This window comes from Sebastes fasciatus, chromosome 10, assembly GCF_043250625.1.
Source record: "Sebastes fasciatus isolate fSebFas1 chromosome 10, fSebFas1.pri, whole genome shotgun sequence".
In the NCBI taxonomy this organism is placed as follows: domain Eukaryota; kingdom Metazoa; phylum Chordata; class Actinopteri; order Perciformes; family Sebastidae; genus Sebastes; species Sebastes fasciatus.
This window is the reverse complement of record NC_133804.1, coordinates 28,657,352-28,685,181: the sequence shown is the minus strand read 5'-3', so window position 1 is coordinate 28,685,181 and position 27,830 is coordinate 28,657,352. Positions and strand designations below refer to the sequence as shown.

The window sequence follows — 27,830 nt, the reverse complement described above, 5'->3', positions numbered from 1 at the left end:
CAACTTTTCTTGTGATCATTTAATAAAGACACCTTCAGTGTTACTTTGCTCAATTAAGCATCTTTTAATTAACAAGTGTTACACACAAAAAAAGGTGCCGTCAACTGCATTGAAAGAAATTATCATATCATGAAACTTAAGTTAAAAATGTGGAACACAGGAGGAGAGACTTTCAGCTTGCTGCCAGCCTTCAGGGATCTAACTGAACTTCCGCACATTTCTTTTGAACATTTTGTGTTTGACACAAACATTCGTAATAGTGAATGGCAACAACTTTTGTCCCCAAACTTCATTATCATTTTTGCCTTTCTCTTCCCCTCCAACAAAATGAATGACTGAAATAGATCTGATAGGTGAACTCAGTAAGAGGTCATGTAGAAAACAGATGGCCCTTATATTTAGTACGCACTCAAACGTACTGAAACCACTGAAAACACAGTAGTGTTGAGGAGAAAGAACTGTTGTTCCTCAGGCGGTCCAGGTCTCTGAGCCCTCACTCAAAGAGCTCATCAAGGACGCTGGCGGAGGCGTGACGTGTGGAAGGCTGCAGAGCAAAAACAGGATGAAAAAAGTTTGAGCTTGCCAGAAATGCACTCCTTAATCTTTATTTACTTTTTTTTAGGGCTGTCAAAGTTAATGCGATAATAACGCGTTAACGCAAATTTGTTTTAGCACCACTAATTTCTGTAACGCATTAACGCAACTTGCGATTTTTATGTTGCAGCAGGCTCAGTTTTAAAGCTAGAATGAAGGTACTGGCATTATATGAAACTATAAAAACCTAAGGAATCCATTGGTACCAACCATGTCATACTAACTTGTCATGAAGGATGTTAAATAACGCTCCAAACTTACACTAAATTTTGGCGAGGAAAAACTGTCACGGCCATTATCAAAGAGGTCCCTTGACCTCTGACCTCCAGATGAAATGAAATGTGAATGAAAATGGGTTCTATGGGTACCCACGAGTCTCCCCCCCCCCTTTATGATAATCACATGCAGTTCTGGGCAAGTCATAGTCAAGTCCACACACTGACACTATTTTATGCTTATAAATGCAGTACCTGTGAGGGTTTCTGAACTATATGTGTCATTGTTTTGTGTTGTTAATGGATTTCCAGTAATAAATATATACATACATTTGCATAAAGCAGCATATTTGCCTACTCCCATGTTGATAAGAGTATTGAATACTTGGCAAATCTCCCTTTAAGGTACATTTTGAACATGAAAAAATTGGCAATTAACAACGGACAATCAGTCCTACTTTTTTGTTTAAGAAAAAAAAAGTCAAGCAAAAAAACCTTGTACAAACTACATTAATATACTACTAGAGGCATTGTATCAATCAAATTCACATCTCTCTCCCAACAGAAATATGAATGTATTTATACTCTAGTGATACTAGACTTGCCACCATAATGTAACATTAATGAGTCTGTTAGTCAGCTCCATAAATCACAAGTATAATGCACTTTTACAGGCATTAATTCAATTATAGCTCAGCTGATCTAGTCCACAATGGTGGCACAGCGGTGTATAATACGTTGCTACTTAAACTGATTACATGGACTTGAGAGGATGCTGTACCCAAATTCTCAAATTCAACCAAATCTGTATATTATAGTCAAACTTTCAAAATGATGTAGACAAATGTATGATTTAAAGCTGACTCATTAATCGTTATTACAGTATACCCGAGTGTTTAATTTGTTGTAAAATGGTATGACCACGATTTGTTTTTACCAGTGTATATGGAGATTCATCTCCAGAGTCACTCTCGTAATCATCAATCTCAGGATCCTCTTCTCTTTCTGGATTGTCATCCTCAGTCAGAGAGAGTCTGGGGAGAAAACAGTTCACTTTTAATGTAGTTATTCTTTTTCTGATAATGGCTATCACGAAATGAGACACATTCACATTTTCTAAATATTAAAACAATTCTGTTGTGAAACAGTTTGTATCCTCCTCTAACATCAGTCTTACAAGTTGAGGTGGGAGTTGAGGTCCGGCTCCGGCTGATCCAAAGTGGGACCGGACTGACGTCGTCTGGTGGGCTTCACCTTTCGCATGGAGGACCTGGTGAACAGCAGCAGGTACATTTTAGGGGGCAGGTATACTATGTGTACTTCACCAGAGTTTGTTATCCTGTCAGACAGACCTCTGGAGAGAGTTCAATCCAGGCAGCTATAGAGTACATACGGTAACTGCTGTTACTGCCACTTTACAGTGAGACTTGCAGGCAATTTGTACAATACGATGTGTGATTTGGTTATAGCTCTTATTATAAAATAGATCTGGCAACAAATATTGGAGGTTTGGCAGAGTATGCAGGGCCGGCTCTAGCCCTTTTGGTACCCTCGGCCAAATTCATATTTGGAGTCCCACCCTCCCTGCTGCTCTAGGGTTAGTGTTCAACCCCCCCCCCCCCCCCAAGCGCCCTAACCCCGTAAACCGCAACATACTGTACATCAGACATCACAATGGCTTTAAGACAAACATTTAGATTTTATTTTCATATATAACTGTATTTATTATAATATAAATAAACAATTTGGTCCATGATATTGTTGGCTTAAAAGTGTTCAGTCAGTTTCACTGCAATTTACACTTTTATTAACAAATAACTGCAGCGGGGCAGATGAAGAAGTGTCAGAAAGAGTTACAGGGGTGAAAAGTGTATTTCTTTCTTTCTTTATTTATTTGTTAATTTGTTACCTCAATGCAGAAAATGAGGAAGGCCGCCCACTGACATTTGAAAAAAAATAAATATATATATATATATATATATATATATACAGTATATATATATATTTTTAGAGGGCGACCAGCGCCCACCAGATGGTGGCGCCCTAGGGGAACGCCTATATATAGCCTACGCCATAAGCCAACCCCGAGAGTATGGACTGAATACAAATCCTTTTTTTCATCATGAAGCCAACTGTTACAGTACAGTTCTCTGGGTGTGTGAAATACACAGCAGACTGGATTCTCTGTGACAAACAGAGTGACACTGACTCATATGAACGCTGGTCCAACGCGGGTTGAATGTGCATCAGCAGGTCTCCTGTATGAAATTTCTGTATCGTCACTGCGCTGCATGATAATCTGGTTATGGGTCACATCTCTCGTCCAGGCGCCGTCTCACTCCCTCTTCCTCTCCTTGCAGTTGTCGCACTCATAGAATCCAGTAAGTACTATTATTTGTTTGCTGTTGCAACAAAGATTTTGCGTAAACACTGACTGCACGTATTGTTCCTTTAGAGAACAGAGCAGAGTGGCTGACTCCTGGCTGGTAGACAGACACAAAGTAATTGGCCTTTGGCTCATCTCCAGCATTTGACAGGTGCCTGGCAGTAATATCCGAACCTCTGAAATAGAGATGGTAGATACTGCAAACGTGGCGATGATAAAACTCAACCTACCCTAAGGAGAACTCATCCTCAGACTCCTGCTCAGTTAAGCCGCTGCCGATACCAGACTCTGTGGCTTTGGAGGCCAGCGGCCTGGCTGTCAGTCTCTGGACAGTGGAGGTGAGGGCTGGCGTGGGTATGCTGCTTAAGCTGTCAAACCAGGATTCTCTGACTGTGCTGGCCACTGAACCTGGAGGAGACAGAAGTCAAAGGTTATTAACTGTGAGACTTTGTTAAATGAATGTGTTTTGCAAACTACAGGGAAGGTATAGTCGCAAAGTCACTTGGTCCTGCACAGTCCAATGGATTCACAAAGATATTAACACTGATAAGGGGAGGAGTTAATTTCCAAAAAAAGCCAATTAGTTGATAAACCAACAGAAAATTGACGATTTTAATAGGTGAAGAATCATTTAAAGGTGCAGTGTGTAAAATCTGGCAGCATCTAGCGGTGAGGTTGCATATTGCAGGTGCCAAGCGTGCAGAATAACTACAGTGGCTTAAACGTGAATGGCCCTCTCTAGAGCCAAGAGTAGTGTAGGTCATATGTTTGTGAGCGAACAAGTGAGTGAGTGGGGCAGGAGACAGAGTTAGTTTAGCTTTGAGAACATCCAGTGGAAGTTGCAGTTTGGGCAGAAATAAATGCTGCAGCTCCTCAAGACCAACAGAGGTTTCCTGTGTCTAGTTTCTCAGGCGGCTGAGTGGAGTGACGGGTGTTAACTCCAGAGTGGGTAACGTTATCAACTCCGGCCCAAGCAGGAAAAGTTAGGTTTGTCCGTTCTGAGCTACGGTGGAAACATGGCGGAGTCCGTGGAGAGGACCCGCTCCCTATGTAGATATAAACGGCTCACCTCAGACCCACCAGTCCAGGAAGGGAATCAAAGACAGTATAACTGTTAACATGAGCTGTGAATCCACACACACACACACACACAGTTAAGCATGGGTGTCCATCTCACCCTGAGCAGTGATCTTCTTGCGTTTAGCTACAGGGGTGTCAGGTGAGGAGACGTCATAACCTTCTTCCTCCCGTTGTCTGGCTTTAACAGCTGAGCGGGCCTCCAAGGAACGCTGGTACAGTCTGACTGACGGACAGGAGAGGGCAGCACTGGGACACTCTGACTTCAGAAACCCAGCCCTGGGAGGGGACGATAGTGTGACAGAGAGATGAGGACAAAGACCGAGAAACCTTTGTTAATGTATAGTGGTTCGGCTTTTTCAGGTTTAATGTAATTATCAAGCCAATACAATAAACCAAAGTGACATTTGAAGAATGAGCACATTATATTCTGTGTTAGGAAAGCTTATTAATATCCACAAATCTTGATTTAGTAGGCTGAAGCCCACAGTCTGGTATAGGAGTGCAGTAATTCCACTTTCACATTGAATAATGAAATATTCCAATTAGGGCTGTCAATCGATTAAAATACTGATTGTCCATGATTAATCGCAAATGAATCGCACATTTTTTATCTGTTCAAAATGTACCTTAAAGGGAGATTTATCAAGTATTTAATACTCTTATCAACATGGGAGTGGACAAATATGCTGCTTTATGCAAATGTATGTATATATTTATTATTGGAAATCAATTAACGACACAAAACAATTACTAATATTGTCCAGAAACCCTCACAGGTACTGCATTTAGAAAAAGAAATATGCTCAAATCATAACATGGCAAACTGCAGCCCAACAGACAACAACAGCTGACAGTGTGTCAGTGTGCTGACTTGACTATGACTTGCCCCAAACTGCATGTGATTATCATAAAGTGGGCATGTCTGTAAAGGGGAGACTCGTGGGTACCCATAGAACCCATTGTCATTCACTTGTCTTGAGGTCAGAGGTCAAGGGACCCCTTTGAAAATGGCCAAGACAGTTTTTCCTTGCCAAAATTTCACTTAAGTTAGGAGCGTTATTTAACCTCCTTCTTGGCAAGCTAGTATGACATGGTTGATACGAATGGATTCATTAGGTTTCCTACTTTATGATACCACTATCTTCACTGTAGCTTTAAAACTGAGCCTGATACAACCTAAAAATCGCACGTTGCCTTTATGCGTTAAAGAAATGAATGCCGTTAAAACAAATTCGCATTAACGCGTTATTATCACTTTGATAGCCCCTAGACCGAACATGTTTGTGTGGAGGAATTTTAGTTTCTCACAGCTGGGCGCGGTCCTGTCGCAGCAGCTTGAAACTGAACTCGCTGAGGAGCTCCAAGAAGGCCACATTTGTGGGCTGCTCTTCTCCTTCCAGTGAGTCCCGAAATGCAAAACGTACACCGTCCCTGAGAGCAAACACAACACACACAAGAGCTCGAACATAAAAACAGATTGATAACTCAGAATGACCAGCTATAGGAGATAGGAGGGAACGGCAACCTTTACTATCAAAAGAACCATTTTTGACCAAACAAAAAAAAATCTGTCTGAAGCCAAGAAGCATATTTGAACACGGCCTATTAAGTCTAAATTAGCTTATCAACATTTACTAATAGGTCTAAATGAGCATTCATTAGTATGTTTTTGTCAGCATGCAGTGAGGACCCAAGTGCAGATGAAATGGAAATGTCTTCTTTTTGTTGTTTGTTAATTTCTCGCCGCAGATCAAGCACACCGGTAAGCCAGCAGCTTTGGCGGTAAAAGGAAACAAATCTGTCCATGCATTATTAAATTTCTTTATTTCTCTCAGAGATTTTTCTTTTTTAGCGAGCCTAGCTCGGGAAACTCAAGACAAGTCACTGCTAGTGACGTTTGGCAAAATTGAGAGGATAAGGGGCCGGGCCGTAGACGTACTGTATGTAGGCTTTGATGCACATTTTAGTTGACTGAGATGTTAAAACATTATTTAAATTCTGTCTATAGGCTACACAGTTTTACAAATTGAGAATGTAAGAATCACTTTAGGCCTACGACATGTGTAAAAAAAAAAAACTTATTCATTTCCATATAGTTTGTTGTCAAAGCAACAGGGAGCTACTTGAGCCGCATATTGCTGACCCCTGAGCTCTAGTGTAAAAAACACATACTGTTAATTTACACCCTTCAAGTGTGACGATCCATTAACTATTCTGAGTTGAATAGCATGTAAGAGGAACAATATCTGTTTATTTTACATTCACTGAGCTGTGGCTTCCCCTAAGAGCTGCACAACTGCCTAAGAAAGTAAAACAGTAAGATAAAAAAGGGCTGTGTGTGTTTGACAGAGACATGTGTGTTACTTACATGTGCAGGGCCACCAGTGGTTTGCGGACCCGGTTAAGATCGATGCCAAAGCTCATGGCAAGCCTCTTGGCCAAGTCTCTGATCTCATTGAGATCCTGCCTGCTGTGGTCCTCCGTAAGCATCTCTGAGAACAGCTGAACACACAAACATGACTTTAAATAAACCTGTTACGCATGAGGCATGTTATTCAAACAGTTCTATAGATGTGGACGGGCTGTTCCTCTTATTCGCTGGTTCAAAAATACTTCTAAACGCTGGTTTTAATTGGCTTGGTGAAGACAAGTTCACCACATGAAGCATTGTAATAACTAACATCTGTCAGTTCTAGGTAGCTGTTGTTTTTCAGTGCAAAGATTTCCCCTTATGTGTAAACACAACAGCGCACGATATTTGAAGAAACAGATAAAAACAACTAAAAAAACACCACTAACATCAAATATTTAACTATCAAAAGATGTGATTACTGACAATTTTCAATCTATAAATTCACTGTTAAAGGTATTTCATGCATTCATTAAAAGTTCACACACTGCACAATATAAATTGTCAGAAATAAATAATTAGAGGCTGTTTATTTTCCTGTTCACCTGCTGCAGAGTCAGACAGACAGTCATAGCGCTCTGTACGGGGCTGATGAGCTTGCTCTTGCTTATAGTTTCTTTAATGATGTCGCCAAAGTCTTTAAAGTACTGCAGAAAACCGGGGGGGAAAAAAAAGAAAAAGATTAGGATCATTAGTCTATTTAATTAACAGCATTGTCTAAATGTCTATAAATGTAAGAATAATCCACTCCCTTCTATCTATCTGTGCTTCTTTTAACCACTGTTCCCTCTGACTCATCCTCAGCACCTCGCTGCTTCTGAAACAGATTTTCTCACCATCCTCCACTCTCTTACACATCCTCTCTCTCCATTATTAATCTTTCATAAACTCGTTTCCTGTATTCATAATCCAATTCATTTCTCCAAAGAACCTATTTCTTGAAATTCTAAACTAATTTACAATCAACACATTTTCTTACATGTTTCACAGACAGTCAATGAATATGAATATGTGTATTTATAGTGTATATATAATATGTTAAGCTAGTAAAACTATCCCTTAAAGCCCTCATCTCCACCTTGTTGTAGTGCTTGAAGACGTTAGTGGCGGCGCTGAGATCCAGCACCCCATAGATGACCAGCTTAGAGTAGCCACTCAGCTGTTTGCGCTTCCTCTGGAGAAGAGTTATCTTCATCTCCTCCTCACCCTCAACTAGAGAGGCAAGCCATGGTGGAAGAAACGGGAAGGGAAAGGAGAGCATGAGTAAGAGTAACAGTAACAAACTGACAGCGAACCTGAAATATGTAGACGGGAGCGGCAGGAAGTACACTTTGAGGTGTTGATAAGACACGAGCAAAACAGAACGTGTGATGAAAGGCTGGTATTTGGTTTGGGAATTGGCAGAACAATGTGAAAAACAGAAAAAAAAGGATTTGTTAAAGCAGCAGATTCTCAAAACAAGACATCAAAATCCATGTCTGCAGGCGTAAATGATGAGAGGGTCCTCTGAGAGAGCTTTGGCAGTGTTCAAATTGACCAGTTTGTTTCCAAAACACTACACATCAACGAGGAAAACAAAATCATGTTCCAATACCATTTTTTTCCTTCCCGATACCGTTTCCGATACCACCAACGTGATAAAAATATATATAGTTATTATTATTGTTATTTAACAGCTGTTTACTACTGACCATGTATGGATGTGATATGATTACTATCTTTGTTGTATGGCCTGGCTCAGGTTAAACTCTGAATGTAAAACATGAACAAATACATACAGAGAATGATGCAACATAACTTTCTTTTATTATTCAGTTTGTCTGTTACAAAGAATATAAATATAAAAAGCTAGGAATAAATAACTATTCCATATTCTCTTAGCTGTCTCCTCAGTGGACAGCCTGTGTGCTAATTTTTCCTGCAGGGAGCAATATTCACAACCCCTTCTGTACTAGGATACTGCTCTGACTACCGTTACACTCTCCACTAGCACCGCACTGTTGTTGTTTGCTATCGTCATGTGATAAAGTACCTGCAATCAGTTCTTCTTCGCTGCTCTGAAACAGACAGCACAGTGAAGGATACTGTTTTTCTGGGTTAATAAAGTATGGTATCGGATCGGTGCATTGACTGGCGTACTCGCCGATACCGAATTTTGGGCAGTATCGGACACATTTCCAATACTGGTATCGGTATCAGAACAACTCTAAACATCACCATTCAGTAGTTTAACTACAATTACCGCCTTGCTGTTGTATGCCTCCGCCAACCAGTCAAGTTGCAGTTTACATCCATGTCTGTCCAAAATGTCATCACTTTATCATTTTATCCTGTTAGACATTAGTGTGAAATTGTCATAATTAGCATATTAATTATGGAGTTATGGCCAAAAACGTGTTTTGTGAGATCACAGTGACCTTTGATCAACAAAATCTAATCAGTTCATCCTTGAGTCCAACTGGACATTTGTGCCAAATTTGAAGAAATTCCCTCCCGTTCCTGAGATATCGGGTTCATGAGAATGGGATGTACGTATTGACAACCCGAATACATAATAACAAAAAAATGGAGAAGGTGATCTGTAACAGCAGCATTATCAACAAAGACTGAAAGTCCTTCTGGAAAGTACCAGTTTATACAAACATGTATTAAGAGTAGGTGTTATTTTTTCATATGGTTTCAAAATACCTTCAAGCTCAGCATCTTCAGTGTCAGAGAAGATGTAGTCCAGGAGGAAAGCAGCCATCTCAGAGCGCAGGGAATCAGACGGCAGGTGGACCAACATTTGGAGGGCGGGTTCAGAGCTGACTGAACTCGGACTGTACAAGAGCAGCAAGTCGCACAGCAGCTCAAATGCCTGTGGATGGAAGGACACACTTTTATTAGAATTTAAATATCTCTGTAAATTTAAATTCAGATATGAAAGAATGTCAAAGCTTACAAAAAGGTTGCCAACAATTCTGCAGCTTGGTCAGTTTGTCTGAGAAGTCTTTTTTGGGTAAAAGAGGAGCAACTAGTCTCAAGGACAATAACTTCTACCTGCTCTTAAGTGCATAAAAGTAAAAAAACAACAATCTTCTAACTTGTAATAAGCCACTAACATAAAGTCTTCACATATTCACATATGGGACGACGTTACTTACCTGATCTCTGATCTCAGTCTGGTTCAGAGACAGACACATCTCACAAACTCGGCAGAACGAACGCACCTCCCTCTTCAGACGCATCAGTTCCCCCTGGAGCAGATGGTGATGGAGGGACAAAGGGCAGAGGTAGACAGATTACTATGATCATTAAGGTTTTATATTTCTGTGCGTAGGACAGAAATGAGGGGTAAGACAGGAAATTGTCATCAGCCTCTATATTTAAGTTGTTTATCAACCAACTGGGATTTAAGACTCAAAGGAACATATTACTACCACTATCAAAGTAACTAAGTACTAAGTTAAGAACAGCAATGCCACCTCAGGTGCCAGTAGGGATTCTTGATGATGGACACTTTTCAAGAGATGAAAAACATATTTGCTATTTTCCCGCTAAAAGTCCAGTGTGTAGGATTTCGGGGGATCTATTGGCAGAAATTAAATATAATATTCATAACTGTGTTTTCATTCGTGTATAATCACCTGAAACTAAGAATCGTTTTGTTTTCGTTAGCTTAGAATGAGCCCTTCAGACACCTCAGGCATCAAAGAACTAGCGGTGATGAAGGCCGACTGTTGCGTCGCCTCACGTCTCCTTTGTCTTGTCCGACAAGTTGCATTTAAACACACCGCAAAGACTACAGCTGACGGCCAGTAGAGGAAATAATTTGCTTAAATTGAACAGCCAATCAGAGTGATTTCTCTCACTGACGAGCTCCACCGCCGATTCAACATGCTGAATCGGCCGTAAAACCTCAGACACAGGCAGACTAGAGCTGACGGTGTGGGACACACTGCAAAAACTAGGCCGACAGACGCTCATCGACGGCCCCAAACTGTGCGACGGATGACTGTCAGCTCGGGTATTCAGCTGGTTGCAATCTGCAACCTCACCGCTAGATGCCACTAAATCCTACACACTGAACCTTTGACTATACAATCCTGCTGCAAAAGTAGACATTAGCATAGACAAAATGATCAGCCATGAATAAAAGTCATCATTTCTCTGCAGTTACTGACCTATCCTACATGTGGATGATTCAGTGTGTGTGAGTACACACACACACACACACACACACACACAGGAGGAACCCATCAACCTGTGCTGCTACTAATACATAAAAATAGATGGGAGGAGATGAAAATATCTTAAAACAAGGAAGGTGTTTTCTCATTATGACTCATCCACAAACCGATGAATGAGTAATAATGACGTGCTTAGTGCGTGGGGAAGAGAGTGAGAGAGAAAAACTGCAGAAAAAAGTGAAAATGAGCTTGAGAGTGAAGATCGGATGAGACAGAACTAATACATAAAGAGAAACTGTAAGAAAAAGTGTGAACCAGTGGGAAATAAATGTCTGAGTGTCGTTCTGGGCTTGGATGCACACTAACAGATTGTTGTGTTAATTGCCTGCTGTCTGTGCACTGCAGCTAGTGAATTGTTGACGAGAAGAGCTCCACAAATACACAGGAAGGCCACCAACATGACCACCACGGGCTGGCTGTGATCGCGTTATCGTGAGCAGGTCGGCTGGCACTTCCAGGAGTGCCAAGTTAGTGTGTGAAAGACTGAGAGAAGGTCAAACTACTTCTAAACACCCAATAAAGGATGGATGCAGTGTTGATGAGCACCTCAGCTGGTGTAGAGTTGACTGCATTCACTTTAGCCCACATCAGGTAAAAGGCAGCACACTTCAGAGCCGAGACCATGAGCTGCAATTAGACAAAAGGAAAGTTCAAATCATATGTATGAGCAAAAAATATATTCCCCTTAACTTTTCAAAGCATATCATGTCGACATTAAACTAAATAAAATAATTAAAAATTCGGTTTAAGTAGAAAATGTCCTCATTAAAATGTTTGAACATAAATGCACTAAATTCGCCAAACAATTAATTTAGCCTGAACTAATATTTTCTCAAAGCAAACTGTCTCACCGATACTCCACTGTTCTGCTCCTTCAATGACCTTGCACATGTTGAAATTGTACATTGTTATACTTTCCCTCTTCCTCATTTAATGTTATTAAATAAAAACAAAAACCTCCAACAAATTTGCACATTTTGCTCATGTATACATCATGCTCATGTTATCCTATGTTTATATTTTATATGTTAGTTGTAGTAATTTTGATATATTTTTATTGTATTCTAATTAATCTATCGTTAAAACTGAGCCCGCTACAGCCTAAAAATTGTTGTGTTAATGTGTTAAAGTTATTAGTGGCGTTAAAACAAATTTGCGTTAACGTGTAATTATCGCTTTAACTTTGACAGTCCTAATTCTTATATATTCTTTATATTGTGTATTCTATTTTAGTGTTGATATGTATATTTACTGTTCTTTTCCTGGATAACCTGCTGCTGTAACACACTAATTTCCCATTTGGGATCAATAAAGTAAATCCATCCCTCCATCCATCTAAATTCAGAGGTGGCTTAAATGCAAAAAATAAATCTGCTCAGATTTCCAGGGCTTTGAGCCACCTGGATGTCATGGCCTCTATTATATCACAACGCAACACTCCCCCTCGAATATTAAAATGTGTGACTTTATCACAGACCTCCTTGTCGAGCTCTCTGGACTCCATCCGGCTCTTCAGAAGCTCAAGACAAGAGTCGAACAGCTTCCAGCCGGTCGGGTCCTTGGCACTGTACAACGAACAAGGCATACACACACTTCTGTGTTAGAACTAGTCTGTACTACTACTACTGCCATGATAACATACAGTAAGAACACACACTTACCTGCTCAGGGCTGCAATCCTTTTCAAAGCAGTGGCTGCACTGTATACGTCGTCGTCATCTGCAGTACCCTAAGTACACAACAACAGATCCTTACCGATCTTTTTTTTTTGTTTGTTTTACTACACAAACAACATTCAGACTTAAAATGAATTAAAAAAGATGTGTTTACATTTAACACCCTGACAGTCGTGATTTATAATCACGTCTTTGTCAGTTTTTTTTTCTGTACTCTGTAGTACAGTATTTTAGTAACATTTTCAATGCAGGACTTTTACTTGTGTACTTGAGTATTTGTACAGTGTGGTATTAGTACTTTTACATAAGTAAAGGATCTGAATACTTCCTCAACCACTGGGTACACCTAGCTAAAACTAACGCTGCCTAATACAACAGTCCTGCAATAAATCCTACCTTCATGGGTAGGTGTTGAATCAACTTTATGATAATTATCAGTTTGTGTTGCTGTTCAACTGTGTTGCATTATACAGAGAGGTGTTTCTGGGGTGGACAAAATAGTAGGTGCATGAATTTTATAACATGCCACATTTGCCAGTATGCAAGCTTCACTGATGTGCTCTCCCACCTGCACCAGGTCACTCAAGTAGGCGCTGAAACACTCGGTCAGGCCGTCCAGCAGCTGGCTGAATGCCAGGTGTGCGCGGGAAGAGAAGGTGTAGCAGTCGGCGCAAAGGGTGCTGGCCAGGACGGCGCAAGCCTCAAGAACGGTGACCTCTGTGTGCTTCTCCACGATACCACACACCTGAGACAGCAGCAGGTCCAGATGCTGAACAAAAAACAAAGAAAGGGGGGAGTGATCGAGGGAGAACAGTAGTACTTAAGAATAAGAGTGGGTAGGAAGGAGAATGGTAATAACTCAGAAGGAACATGATGTAATTTCTGAAGAGATTTTAATAATCTTTCAGAGTAATTGATTATCCTCCACTCGTACCTTATTCAGCCGCGGAATGCTGGTGTACATCTCCAGGGAAAAGTAGAGAGGAGCTCTGAGAAGGAGGCTCACCTTCCCTGCATCTGCTGAGTACTGTGGATCAGTGAGGGGAGGGGAAAAACACAGACATGAAAATAAGAAATACTGCATATACCTGGCATAGTAGTTTGACCTTTATCAGGGTTTCCGCCAGAATATTGCAAGGCCTGAGTTGACTCCCCGCCGGGCCAAAGGTATTTTAAAGATGTTCTTTTAAACTAAAATGTCTCATACAAGTAGCAAACTGCTTTAAGGAATAACTCATAAATAAGTGCGTAGGTTGTGTGCTTAATGTTACCGTGTGTTGGTGTTTGCGTTCGAGAGAGAAAGAGAGTGAACGTATGCGTGTGATGGAGTGACAGCGAGATGAAGTCAGCCGTAACTAGCTGCGAGCGTAGCAGTGTAGTTTGTGTAGAGTTTAGGCTGTCGTGAATAAATGCTACAACTCCTCAAGACACAAGCCAAGTTCCTGTGTCTTGTAGGATTTTTCTATACATGACTCACTTCCTACATTCTTTGTTATTTTGTTATTTATTATGAAGCAGCAAAATCAGGAAGTTTTGGTTTTCATCAGCAGCAACTTAACACAACGATGCAGCTGTAAACAAAACAGTAAAATAAAGCAGATATTTTAAAGTACAAACAGGGAAGCAGGAGATTCAGTTAGAAGCTACAAAAGTACTGAAAGCTGAACACACAACATCTTTCTCTCTGGTCTCCTGCATGCTTGTTTGAAGGAGAGAAGGGGGGATAATGAAAGTAATACTGACTCTTTAGTGTAGAATTTAAGGTGGCAATGTCTCTGATGCTTCGCCAACACTTCAAAAATTTGCTTAGCAGTTTTAACCCTATTGTATACAATATGATACAATATCAGTGTTATATTAAGTATGTTAAGTGAACCTTGGTACCTTGGCCAGCAGCTGTGGCAGTAATGGGATGAAGTGTGTGGTGATACGTCTCCTATCTTCTTCTTGGACTTTTCTTTCCTTCATGCTCAGGATCTGACCTCACATGTACATTCAGTGAAGAGTCACAGGCCGGCAGTTCAACCATGCGTGAGGACAAAAAGCATTCAGGTATCATGAGAATGTGCATGTGTGTCTCCTATGTGTTCACAGTAATGTGACCGCAGATGAGTAAATTATCAGCACTGTTCAAGAAAATATAAAATAAAAGAATCCACTTTTCACAACATTGTGAATATTTAAAGCTCAAATATGCAACTTTCTGTCTTAAAAAAAGGTTGTCACGCTCATTGTGAAAAGCTTTCTAAGTTGAAATGAAATCCGAGACTGAGGTAACCAAAAACTAATGTGTGAAAAACTACAATGAAAAGAGGCAAAACTGATATTTGTACACATGATTCAGACTGAAGTTATTCCTGTTTAGTGTCACAAAGTTGCATATTGAAGCTTTAAAACTGACTTTTTGTATGATGGGTATATTTGAAGTAAAAACAAAGAATGACATTTCTCTCGCCCCCCAGCTCCACTGTTCCATAAAACATAAACTACAATAAATGATCCTGTATTTGTCTGTGTCTGTCACCACCTTCTTGCCCTGAGTTCTCCCAACAGGTGGGGTTGCCTGTGCTGCCTGTCTCATGGCACACATCATCAGCTCTATGAGCGCCCCCTCCTCCTCATCCATCAGACCTGACAACACAGACGTACAGACAGGTGCAGAACTGAGTGGGTTGATGGTTGAGACATCCCAATGCAGGGGCCGCGAGGGAGCAGCACAAGTTGAAAAAGGAGCAGAAACAACTAACTGTGATAAAACACAAGTTATATAAAGTACTATGGTGTATTGGTGCTAAGCTTAGCTCTATGCACCGCCACAGCTAAGACACAAGTCGTATATTGTTCCTCACCAGCCCCCTGTAGCAGGAATGCCGTCATAGTCTCCCAGTCTCTCAGCTCAGATCTTGCCACATCCCACAGACTGTCCATCAGGTACGCCCCATGCTCATGAAACTGTCAAGAAAGTGAATGAGTTGCTTTAATTCAGGGCTGCCCAAAGTGGGGCTCACGGGCCAAAGTTCTTAATTAGAAGACCCACGGGATTGCCGGCGATCCCAACTGACTTTACTGTGTTTCTGAGGCTGTAGCAGGCTGTTTTAGAGCTAGAGTGAAGATACTGGCATCATATGAAACCAGAAAACCTAAAGTATCCATCATGTCGTACTGGCTTGTGGGAAAGGAGGCTAAATAACGCTCGAAGGTTAGGCTAAATTTTGGCGAGGACGACGTGGTCCCTGTGGTAGTAGGAGCACTCGGGGCTGTGACCCCCAAACTGGGAGAGCGGCTCCAGCAGATTCCAGGAACGACACCTGAAGCCTCAGTTTAGAAGAGCGCAGTCCTAGGAACAGCTAAGATACTGCGCAGAACCTTCAAACTCCCAGGAATCTGGTAGACAACCCGAGCTTGAGGAAGACACAGATACCACCCCACGAGGGTGAGAGGGAGATTTTTTTTGTTTTTATATATATATATATATATTGTCATGGTTAGTCTACCTTTAATCATGAAAACATAATGGCAATGACTGGATGAGGGAGACAGGGACAGAAAGAGACACTACCTCGCTCTGGATGTAGAAGGAGATGAGGAGGTGAAAGAAGGATGCATTTTCACTGTCATCATTCTCCCCTTTGTCATTGGCAATCACACTTTTCAGCCTGACATAAAAACACAGAAACATAAATTTTAAGTGGGAGTTTTTTTTTCTCCAAAAAACAATGTATAGATAAAATGCATAAACAAATTTGAAACATAATACAGAATAAGCCACAGGTACGGAGGTCCACCTTAACATCACGACGTTCAGACTGCAGGCAAATCACATTTGTTTCTAAAATCAGATCTTTAAAAGGTCCAGTGTGTAGGATCTAGCGGTATTACGATACGATACAATACGATACGATACACTTTATCTAACAGTGAGGAGAGGGGATTGCAACCAACTGAAGCCTCTCTCATTTGCCAAGCGTGTTGGAGAGCTGCGGTGGCTGACGTGAAAATGCAAATGTTCCTCTCTAGAACCAGTTGGAGCAGAGCCAGTGCGTAGAGTGTGTGTACATGGGAAGTGAGTGATGAGACGAGAGAGAGCAGCGGTGGCGACGGGAGCGAGTAACTTTATCGACTCTGGCTCAAGCAGGAAAAGTTAACAGAGATTGGTTTGTCCGTTCTGGGCTACTGTAGAAACATGGCGGTGCAACATGGCCAGCTCCGTGAAGAGGACCCACTCACTATGTAGATACAAACGACTCATTCTAAGCTAACGAAAACACAACAATTCTTATTATCAGGTGATTATACACTAATGAAAACATACTTGTTCATATTATATTATATTTCTGCTGATAGATCCCCTTAATTGTTACACACTGGTCCTTTAAAACAGACTGTCCACACTGTTATTTGCAAGTGCTCAGATCGTATTTTGATTTGTGTCCAGACATCACCAACATATCTGCAAGGGTTGCTGTAGTAACGACGTAGGCGTCAGTAACTACGTTGCTACACTGGTGACGCAGCTTTTTAACACGGAAGCATGAGAAATGAAGGTCCATCATTTCGCCCTCCAAACTATCGCGCTGTCAAATTGCAGTGCAGAACATTTATTTACAATTGTTCTCCTCCGTAGCGCTCTGTTAACAGCAGCATGGATTATGCCCAGGACTTCCGTCACTCTGGATTTGACGTTATCGTTGTGTGTCACGTTGCGAGGGACTCAAAAGAGACATTGAAATTTGATTTGAGAGGCCAGAGAGTCCGGACTGAGACACATCTGTAGAAATATGATTGGAATCGCATTTCAAACCACCTCCAAATGTGGTTTCGATTTGTGTTTTTTTGCTGCCCAGACTTTCTAAAATTAATCTGGATATGCTAAAAAGGGATTTGGGCTGACAGTCTGAACAATGCCGTGTGGAAAGGAAGGATGAAAAGGTACTTGTTGAAGAGGAAGATGCCGGCTATAGATGCCAGGCCTCTGTTTGAAGCGTAAACCAGGGGATAAATGTGGCTGCACTCCTCTTCTCTCAGACTTTCCTCTGTCCTCCTGCATATGTGCAATCACAAAAACAGTTACACGCCAATGTAGTTAGTTACATTAAAAACACAAGATTAAAAATCCATTGTCATCAAGCATTGTATTATTTACTCTTGTCAAGTGACTTGTATTGATATTTGATTAAACTTTTCTTGTAGCAGTTTATTTATGATTTTTAAACGGTATGAATATTTTCTTCATATAATCAAACAGAATTTCTGAATCTCATTACCACATTGTCTTCTCTCTTGTTAATTCATTCTAAAAACATCTAATTTACATGTAGCTTGTGATTCATCAGCATTCATGACAAAGCGTGTTATCACAGTTATGAGTAATCATTACACTTCCATTGTTGAGAAATTGGACTTTTAGGACAACTAGGATATATTTGCAGTATTATTAGTTATTTTCACCTCATATTTCCGGTGAGAATTTGACTTTGGCCGAGTGTGCATCACAGACCAAAGACCAACTGATTAAAATAATCGGATAGTGTTATTACTAATGCTCTAAACTGCATTTCAATAGAACTCTTCTGTAAATAAAGCTCAAAACTTTCTATGAACGAAAGAGAAAAGGCACTTGAAATTGTATAAAATATGCTATATTTGGTACGTTTTGATCCACTAAAATGAAATTCCTGTACTGTATGTTGGAGATAGCAACACAGAGAAACCATCAGAGACAGAGAAACCCCTCACTGTTGGATCAGCAGCAACAGATTGACCACTTCCACTGCCACCCCTGGCACCGTGTCCAGCGCCATGGAGAGCAACCTCTCCTAAAACACAAACACACATTTTCAGACAAATGGCGAATCAAGCCAGCAGACAAACATGCATAAAAATGACACGCACCAGATACACATAAATGTGCCCACACCCCGAGACACACAGGCACGCACACGCACACACTGATTAGGCGCTAAGCCATGGCATGAAAACCATTTATCTGCAGCAGCACATGTGGCTTAGAAGGGTTTTTATGTGTTTCAGAAAAGCTTATTAACCATCAGTAATTGGCAGCAATTAACGCATCCAGACACACGCCCAGACAAAGGATGAAACCGTCACAACAAACAGGAATGGTGAAAAAAAACTAAAAAGGCAAAGAAATAAGGGGAGGGGGCACAAAATACTGTGAAGAGACATAGACAGACAACAAAATAGAAACAACACAATAAGCTGGAACAATAGATTAAAGGGAGATGCTGTGCAGACAGACAGAAAGACAGACAGGAGGGAAAAAAGGAGAGAAAAAAGAGGCATTAAATGAAGTGTGAGTCCAGAGGGATGTCTCACTTTAAATCTGCTGGTGAAAAGCTCCAGGCGGCCAATGAATTCCTTCTCCTGGTACAGACCCTGCAGGGCACGCACACACTGCAGACGCACTGGACTTTGCTGAAGGAAAGAAGAAGAGAGTACAGTTACACACACTCTATAACCTACTTACAGACTGATGCACAAGCCTGTTCATAGTGGACATTTCTCTTTGTGTTAAGTGATCCTTCTTGTGTCTGTGTGCAGATATTCTACAACGGCATCTGGTGTGAGAGGCTGTCAAACACTATAAAGCATAAATATAAAACAAAAAGCTGCCCAATTCCCTAAACACTGCAGTCCTTCAGTCATTTCTATCTCCACTGCTGGCCTGCAGACAGACAGCTGCTACCTCTGTGACAGAGTGATGGTGCTGCCAGCGAACCGCAGATCAAAGTAACACTTAACTCTGTCATGTATTGTCTATTGTCTAGTCCTGTGTATATGTGTGTTTACCTTGTCATGCAGGGTCCACCCCAGGTACTTAAGACATCCATCATTCAGGAAGTCTTCAGGGTTTGTTTTCAGCCAAACGCCCATCTCCTCAATACACACAGCCCGAATCTCAGGCAGCCGGTCCCGGTAACGGTGCACAAACACACCACGGAACGTGGCGTTCATCATGGAGGATAACTCCTCTCTGTTCTCCTGCAGCTACAACACATACATAAAACACAATGCATATAATCATGCACAAATCAGTGGCCCAATACACCTGGACTCCTGTCCCTTTTTTTCTGCTGGGGCAATCATCTTTTATTTTTGAGCAGCGGGCCAACAATTCTTACAGCTAAAAATGTTCCACATATCCATTTTTTTCCAAGTTTAATAGCGACTAACGCAGATTTCATACCAGAGCACTGGCAAAGTGCAGCCTGCGGTGAGCCGCCATGCAATATCTATGAAAAGCTGTGGCGGCCGCTCCTGATCTCAGCGAGCTGCGGCCTTGAGCGAGACTTCTTCCATAATGTCAGAACCTTATAACAACAATCAGAGCCTGTCATGGCAAAAACAAGCACTTTTAGTGGTGCCAGCTTGCCCCAACAGGATTACATTTCAGCCAGTGAGCAGCTGCTGTCTACAGCATTCTCCCTCAATATTGGACCAATTTTATAATTGTTGTCCCTGTGAGTCAGTTAGTCACAAAAACATGGGGAAATGCAGGTTGAAAAATACCGAAGTTACTCTTTCATAGTAACACTTATAACACTGCGCGATCCATTGTCTCTGATATACAGTATCTGTCTTCTTCCTTCAGAGAGAGAGAGACAGAGGGAGAGCGGGGGGAAACAACTGTAGAGTCAGTGTTTTTTCACATTAAACTCTGTGAAATTACAGTTGAGTTCGACCAAAGCACACTTGGTGATTGTTGCAAAGAGTAACGACGACGGTTTAGGTGAGTTTTATTTTGTTTCTGTCCAGTTTGAATGAAGTGTTTTACGATGCTCCGCTACGTACAGATGATCTCAACATAAACAAAAATAAATGTGGATGATGGCGCAAGCTGAACGGAGAGGGGGGCGGAGGTCTGCGCTCTCCGAGTGCCATTCTAGTTTTTTGACTGATTTTATTTGGAAAATCTATTTGGATGATAAAAAAATGTCAATTTCGAACTCACAGCCAATAAACAGTCAGTGTCTAATAAGCAAGGAAAATGTTGGTGTATTGTCAAGGACCTACTTACATGCACTAAGAAAACACTGGCCCTTGGCATTAACAATTTTATCCTTTCCCCTGGGGGAAAACAGCACCTGTAAGAGTTTTCTTATAAAGCCAATGTGGATGGACTGCTTTAAAGTCCTGCCCTGCATGTTTAGTGTGAAAATGGCAGTGTATGTGTGTGTGAATGTGTGTGTGTGTGTGTGTGCGCGCCATGTGTCACCTCACTGATGGTGGCCTTCAGCTCCTCCAGTCTGCCAGAGTCGTATTGCCGCTGGGTGGTCTTCAGCTGAACAGACACTATCACAGCTACTTCCACCAGCCCAGTCATCAACTTCATGGCTAATAGAGAAAAACAGGCAGGTTGGCAATGATAGACGGTACTGACAGAACCACATATATCAATAGACAGCTGATGTTTCCCACTTTGTTGGAAAAAAAAAAATACTCAATGTGGTATTTTAATATTATTATTATTCAGCGGGTTTTATTTTCCATCTTATGTCATGTATTCTATTTCATAGTATTTATAAATGTATTTTATCAAGTGTGTGTATTTTCCATCTTATTTTCCCTGTTTTTATGTTCATTCTGTCTATTTTCCCTTATTGTAAAGCACTTTGCGCTGCATTTCCATGTTACCCCGTGTCTAGACTGCATGTGTACCAGACGCGTTTTTGACTCGCACGTCTCACGCAACAGATGCGCTCTCATGTTAATCTATGCAGCCGTCTGCACCGGCTCCGTGCAGGCTCGCAACTCAGCTGCGTCTCACGGGCGTAACCGCGACCTGAAGCGTTTATTTACACTTCAAGCACGAAAAATAAAGATCACTTTCTTATTATCTGACCATGTACCTTGATTGTATTATTTCCGATATAATGTAGATTTAAATATGAAAAAAGCCTACTTCGCTGACAATTTCAGTGTGAAATTATGAATGAATCATTGGCATAAGTGTTGATGGGGAAATAAATCAGGAATACATATATATCACAAGAAAACTGCACACTCAACAGAAAGTTTGGTTGCTCCTTTGCTGCTCGATGTTTTGAAATTCGCGGTACAGACAGCTGCTTCAGTGTCAACGTGAGCTCAACGCTGACGTAACGCTTGCGGTCTAGACACGGGGTTACTCATTTTTTAATCTGATTTTACACTTTTAATGGAGAAGAATGCAGCACCATAATAGGTGCAGTCACAGTCGACATTTATACAACATATTACATTAACTACACCTTCATGACTGAAGACTTGTGTTGTGTCCCTTTTAATTACTTACAGTATAAAATCCTTGTCAATAATGTACCAGCCTAATCACATTATAGATAAGCTGTTGAATTGTATTTTGTGGTTTGCTTGAATGAACTCAGGTTTCAAAAGAAAACAATGAGAAACAATAAAAGCCAGCCATAAAGGAGGAATACAATCTGAAAAACAAAAGAACTTCTCCAGCAACTAAAACAGATGTCAGCCTAATGGAGCAGTTTGTTCTGCCTCCCAGATAAGCAGGAGAAAACCTCTGGTATCATAGCATGTGACTTCAATGACAAGCATACAAAAGGCTTTACTACCAGTCAAAAAGTGTAGCCTCAAAACTATAACCAAAGCTCCCTTGTAAAGTTTTCAGTGTGTATACTTTTGTATTTTATTCATCTGTATTGTGCAGATGTGCTTACCAATCAGGGTACTGGTGTGTCTGAAGGCTCTGACCTGGGAGTCAGACAGGCCCGTGAGCAGGTTCAGCAGGGAGGGGAAGAGGTACTCATCAAAAATGAGGCTATTCCGACAGGACCTCGAGAGGACCCGAACAAACTCGCACAGGCCGGCTTTGAAACGCCTCAGCTGGGGGCCTGGCGTGCACAGAGGGTAGTTCACTGAATCCTGGAGGACAACGGGAAACAAAAGAAATAGAGGAAAGACATCATACACTGTGCCCACTATAGTTATTTGAGGCAGCCGTAGTTGCTCTAATGACAATTACATCAGTGGAGACAAAAGTGATTAACTCATTAATGTGTCCATTTATCAGCATTAGATTGTAATTAGTCTGTTCCATCATGCTGTACTGCATCCTTCAGATCATAATCTCCTGGGATATGGAGGTTGTTTGACTTTCTCAGCAAATTCCAGCAGGATTATTAGAAGTAAGAAAGACTATGAACTAGATTAAAAACTTTCAGATCTGTAAGAATCATCTTTATTTTTAGGATTTATTTGAACAAGTCTTCTCACCTCATTGAACTCTTTGGTTAGTCGGCTGATGATCTCAGCATTCTGCATGCTGTCCAACATCTCTCTGCTAACCACACCTGGACAAAAGAATTAAACGCAATGTCCCACATTAGGAATCAAAGGGAAATAAACACCTGAATAGGGATGCACAATATTGGATTTTTGACGATATGCCGATATTTTCAAACTAATTTTGGCCGACTGCCTATGCAGATATATGCACATATTTTTTCCCACTTAATTGCGGAGAACATCAATGCACACATAAAATACAATGCTTTTCAAAATGTACACATTCGTGGACAAAAAAAAACAAAAACTTAAATTTGGGTTACATGTAAAACATGCCATACGTATTTTTATGTAACATGTTCAAACAAAACTAAAAATGTCATCCTACTTTAACAGGCTTGGATGATGCCGTCCCTGAGACAATCCTTAAAATAGGCACAATCAGGGCAAATCTAACCTATTTCACAAGTTGCAAAACAATGCACCTCCACACCGCAGACATATTTGTTTTTGCAGCCGCTTCGTCAACGCTTCGTCATATTGGAGGAAATGTTCATTCTTGGCCGATATTTCATTTTAAAGCCTTTATCTGCCGACACCGATGATGTGCAGATATCATGCATCCCTACACCTGAACATAGTTTTAACACAATAATTCTGGTTCTTGTATTTGAACCAAAAAATTAAATGATATCATGATTTCTTTTCATGTTCATTCCACTCTCACAAAATATTGATATATACTGTTGTCAATAGACAGAGGATTAACACAGCACTTACACATTGCATCGTTACCATACTGGGAGATCAATAGTTGACTGCTGATCATTGCCTGAGCCGAAATTGGAAAGATAATCTCTTGAACTTTGACTTCCACCCCCCCATCTTGTGTGCCCCCCTCTTGACCTCTGACCTTTGCATCCGCAGGACTGAACAATGAAGTTGATGAGCACCAGCAGCCCCGCCTCTCGGCTCCGCTTGTAGCTGTCCAGCCACTCGTCCACCACCGTCTAAAGATTGACAGGGAGATAGCAGCCAATGACAACGCTCAAAGGGTGGATGGATATAATAACAATATATCATTTCAATAACATTATGGATTTCCTTTCTTCATACCATTGGCCTTTTATGTTTACCTCAGCAACATATGTGGGTCTGTATGCCCCAACGTTCTCCCCACTTCTATTTTCTGCTCATTTTAAATTCCAGTTTTATTCACCATCTCTTTTGCATAATCACTTTTGGCAACCATGGCACATTACACATAAATGGATGGACACTACTTCAGAGCATCTGTTGTGTTGATAATGATATTGTAGCGTGTATAAGGTTGAATAAATTGGAAATATAGACAAAGAACTAAAACTGAGAAACCTTTGAGTAACAGACTAAAACTTTGTGAATGCAGTTTGCCAGATTTGCTGAATGTGCTGTATGAAAGTGGGCCTTCACCCAGAATCACCATCTGCATTGTACTGCTGCTCCACACTGTAGTGACAGACTCTTTTTATTGCTGCTCACCGCACTTTTTTGTCTTTCTATTGTTATGTGATCCTTTTTGTAGTAGTCTTTAACCAGAAGAGACTGGGCACAGCACAACAATGGTTGGGATGGACGCATGCTGTCAATCATTGACTACAACCCAGTGAAAACACTTCTTCCTCTCCGCGTATCAAAGCCAATTCTGTAGGGTCAGATCAGTCAGCCTCTGACAGCAGATGATAATCTCTCTCATTGTTGTTTAGAGCCTTGTTTCTCTTCTCATTACACATGCCTCCTTCAGCACCTCCCTCCCTTCATGTGTTTATCTCTACACCCCCTTCCCCCTTTGCTCTTCAGCTGAGGGTTTGCTCACCACCATGGCACTCTTTCCAGAGCGGACAGCATCATATATATCCTCAGCACTAATGTCCTGGGTCCCCTCGTCCACTCTCGGTACAGGTCTAGGAGAGGCCTGCCTGGTTGTCCCCCGGGAGTGCTGCTGCTGCGGCGGGGAGGGGTCTGGAGGCGTGGGGATGGGGCTGCTACTGGAACTGGACCCCCTCAATGCAGCTTTACGCCTGGTTCTCTTGGGTGGCTTGAGATGAAAGAGATGGGAGGGCGGATCAACAGTGAATTGATGTTGTCAACTGAATTAGTGGTAGCCATGGCAAGATAAGGTGTAGGCTTACCACTGCGTTGCAGTTATTATGACTCTGGTTAAGCCTTTTTCATCTTTTCTAAGAACTAAGAAATAATCAACAATGATGCAACTTGATTCAATACAATAAAAAATACCAAACTTAGAGAAGATCATAGCCCGGCTCCTGATCTACTCCATTGTGAATAATCTAATAAATGACTGAAACATCTTGAGAGAGAATAAGATATTTTACCCGAGGTTCATTCACTGCCTGTTTTTTCCGCTTTGTGGCTGTCAGCGTGGCCTCGTAGTCACTGCCAGAATCTGAGAAGTTATCCAACTCCTCCGGACTAACAGACAAGTAAGGAGATTGAATCAAGACAAATCTCAGCATCAACAAATATGTATTACTAAGGCTGCAGAGCTAGGCAGGTATCATGATTAAATTTAATTAAATTGATGATTTGAGCACACAACTTACTAATTTGTACCCCTCAAGTTATTGTAGTATTCTGTTGTGGCCAATAGTCGGGTCAGTTAAGGAGGAGCTCCCAGTGTCCCACATTATTATCATTATTGTATTTATTCCATTTGTTATTGTCTGTTCAGCAATCTTTTTCATACTGTTTTGACTGTACATTGGATGGTGTTAAAAAACTCTTTCTTGACTGTCTTTGCCAGCTAGTTTTGGCTGCTATAGAAGTACACATGCTACTGATGCAGTGCAAATAAACATAGACAAAATGTAAGGTCATTATGGACAATCTTATTATTCTTATTTATTTTGAATTTGGACAGAGATATGTGGATATATACTTGGAGTTTTGGCTGTTAAAGTTCCCATATTGTAAAAAGTGAGATTTTTCATGTCTTATATTATAAAGCAGGTTTAAGTGCTTTATAAATACTGTTAAACTATCAAAACGCTCAATATACAGAGAAACACACACAGCCCGTATGCAGAAATGGTGCGTTTCAAACAAGCCGTTAAGATTTCTGTCCATTTGTGATGTCACAAATATACATATTTAGCTACCATAAAACGGTTTTAAATGTAAACATTGTAAATGTGTCCCAGTTTAGTTCCTGTTGCAGTGTATGTGAATAACATCAGCTGACAGGAAGTAAACATGGACCCAAACTGTTGTCTAGCAACGCAATTCCGTTGCAATTCCCTTGAAATGCGCTAAAACTGAGCGTTGCAGACAGAGGGTAAATACAGGTATATTCAGGCAGACAATATGAGGAAAATAAAGTTTTTTTTAACATTATATCGTGTAAACATGTTCTAGTAGAAACACAAAATAGTGTTACATGAATAGTATGAACTTGGAAATCAGCACGATATGGGACCTTTAAATAGAATACTGTTATGTTTGACAAATCTTTATTCAATTTTGAATTTAGAGGATTGCACACTGTTTCTACTGTTAGTTTGTGCACAAAATTTAGCAAAATATGTAACGTAATGCCTGATAAATTAAGGGATCTTTGTTAGCTAATACACATTCAAATGGCCTAGTAAAGATAAGATAAGATATTCTTTTATTAGTCCCGCAGTGGGGAAATTTGCAGTGTACAGCAGCAAAGGGGATAGAGCAAAAAACAAGAAGCATCAGCTAACAGTGTAACAAAATATGAACCATTTAAATAGAAGGAAGTATAAAAATAGGAGCAGTATATACAGTATTGACAATAAACAGACTATTAACAAAATTGCACAAGTGGAAAATGATATTGCACAGTGAGAATGAAATGAATGAATGGATGAATTAATGAATGAATGAAATTCCACCTGAAAATATCAGGTTATTGTCAGTGTTTTGGTGTGTAAGTGGTCTACTGGGAGCAGTGCTGGCTAGGCTTGTCTGACTTTAACATTAACTTACCTGTCCAGAAAGGAGTCTCCATCTGCCATTTTCAGTGAAAGAGACCACGGAATAAAAAACTGGCTTTGAACTGCAGGTTAGCTGGTTGTTAACACTTTTTCAGTGGTAAAACCAAGCTGTGTGGGAGAGGAGACAACATTAGATAGCTAACGTTAGATATGCTAGTAGAAACATTTCTTAATACCCTGGTCTCTACTGTATATCTCTTACATTTTATTATTCAGCACTATATCACTTTTTGCACTATATTCATTTTTTTTGAAAGTCGTGTATCACAGCTGTTATCCTGCACTATATTCAGTTTTAACAGTTTTCATCATCTCGTGGTATTTTTTTATCTGGTATATTTTTTTGTACTTTGCACTACTAACTCTTTTACTGCCTTTTTACTAACATGTTTTTACACTATGGAACTGTGATGCTGGAAACTTGAATTTCCCTCGGGATCAATAAAGTTACTATCTATCTATCTATATCTTTCTATCTATCTATCTATCTCTATCCATCCATCCTTCTCTCTCTATCTATCTATCCATCCATCCATCCATCTATCCATCTATCCTTCTCTCTCTATCTATCTATCCATCTATCCATCCATCCATCTATCTATCTATCCATCTATCCATCCATCCATCTATCTATGTATCTATCAATCTATCTAACTATCTATCTAATATTTGCAGTTAATTTGCTTCACCCTCTTTATGGATAATTATTCTACAACTTTATATATAGCTACTAGCATAGCTACCGTTACCTAGCTACTAGCATAGCTACCGTTACCTAGCTACTAGCATAGCCTTGTTTACAGTATTTCAAACGGACATTAACGGACACAGACTGTAGCCAGCTAACTACTGAGGCGAAATTAATCAATAACCATCATTAGCAAAGTAATTACATAACTTTACCAGCTGATAATAATGATCGATCAGTTTATGGTGATTTTCTTCTCCGTCTTCATGAACC

General features: G+C 40.6%; 1 protein-coding gene across 1 annotated transcript; it reads right to left on the bottom strand.

Moving 5' to 3' along the window:
* Positions 1–40: 40 nt before the first annotated feature.
* Positions 41–27,830, bottom strand: stag3 (STAG3 cohesin complex component). The gene is made up of 32 exons (XM_074649261.1): positions 27,773–27,830; positions 26,862–26,977; positions 25,226–25,322; positions 24,706–24,927; positions 23,764–23,860; positions 22,839–22,915; positions 22,283–22,487; positions 20,827–20,945; positions 19,401–19,598; positions 18,927–19,025; positions 18,327–18,406; positions 17,524–17,631; positions 16,150–16,246; positions 15,440–15,542; positions 15,118–15,221; positions 14,475–14,567; positions 13,525–13,617; positions 13,159–13,359; positions 12,576–12,643; positions 12,392–12,479; positions 11,461–11,541; positions 9,829–9,921; positions 9,374–9,542; positions 7,764–7,897; positions 7,231–7,332; positions 6,644–6,777; positions 5,584–5,706; positions 4,373–4,551; positions 3,426–3,603; positions 1,987–2,079; positions 1,747–1,843; positions 41–544 (listed from the first exon to the last, which is right to left on the bottom strand). The coding sequence occupies exons 2-32, from the start codon at positions 26,888–26,890 to the stop codon at positions 494–496; spliced, it is 3,612 nt and encodes a 1,203-aa protein (XP_074505362.1). The 5' UTR covers positions 26,891–26,977; positions 27,773–27,830; the 3' UTR covers positions 41–493.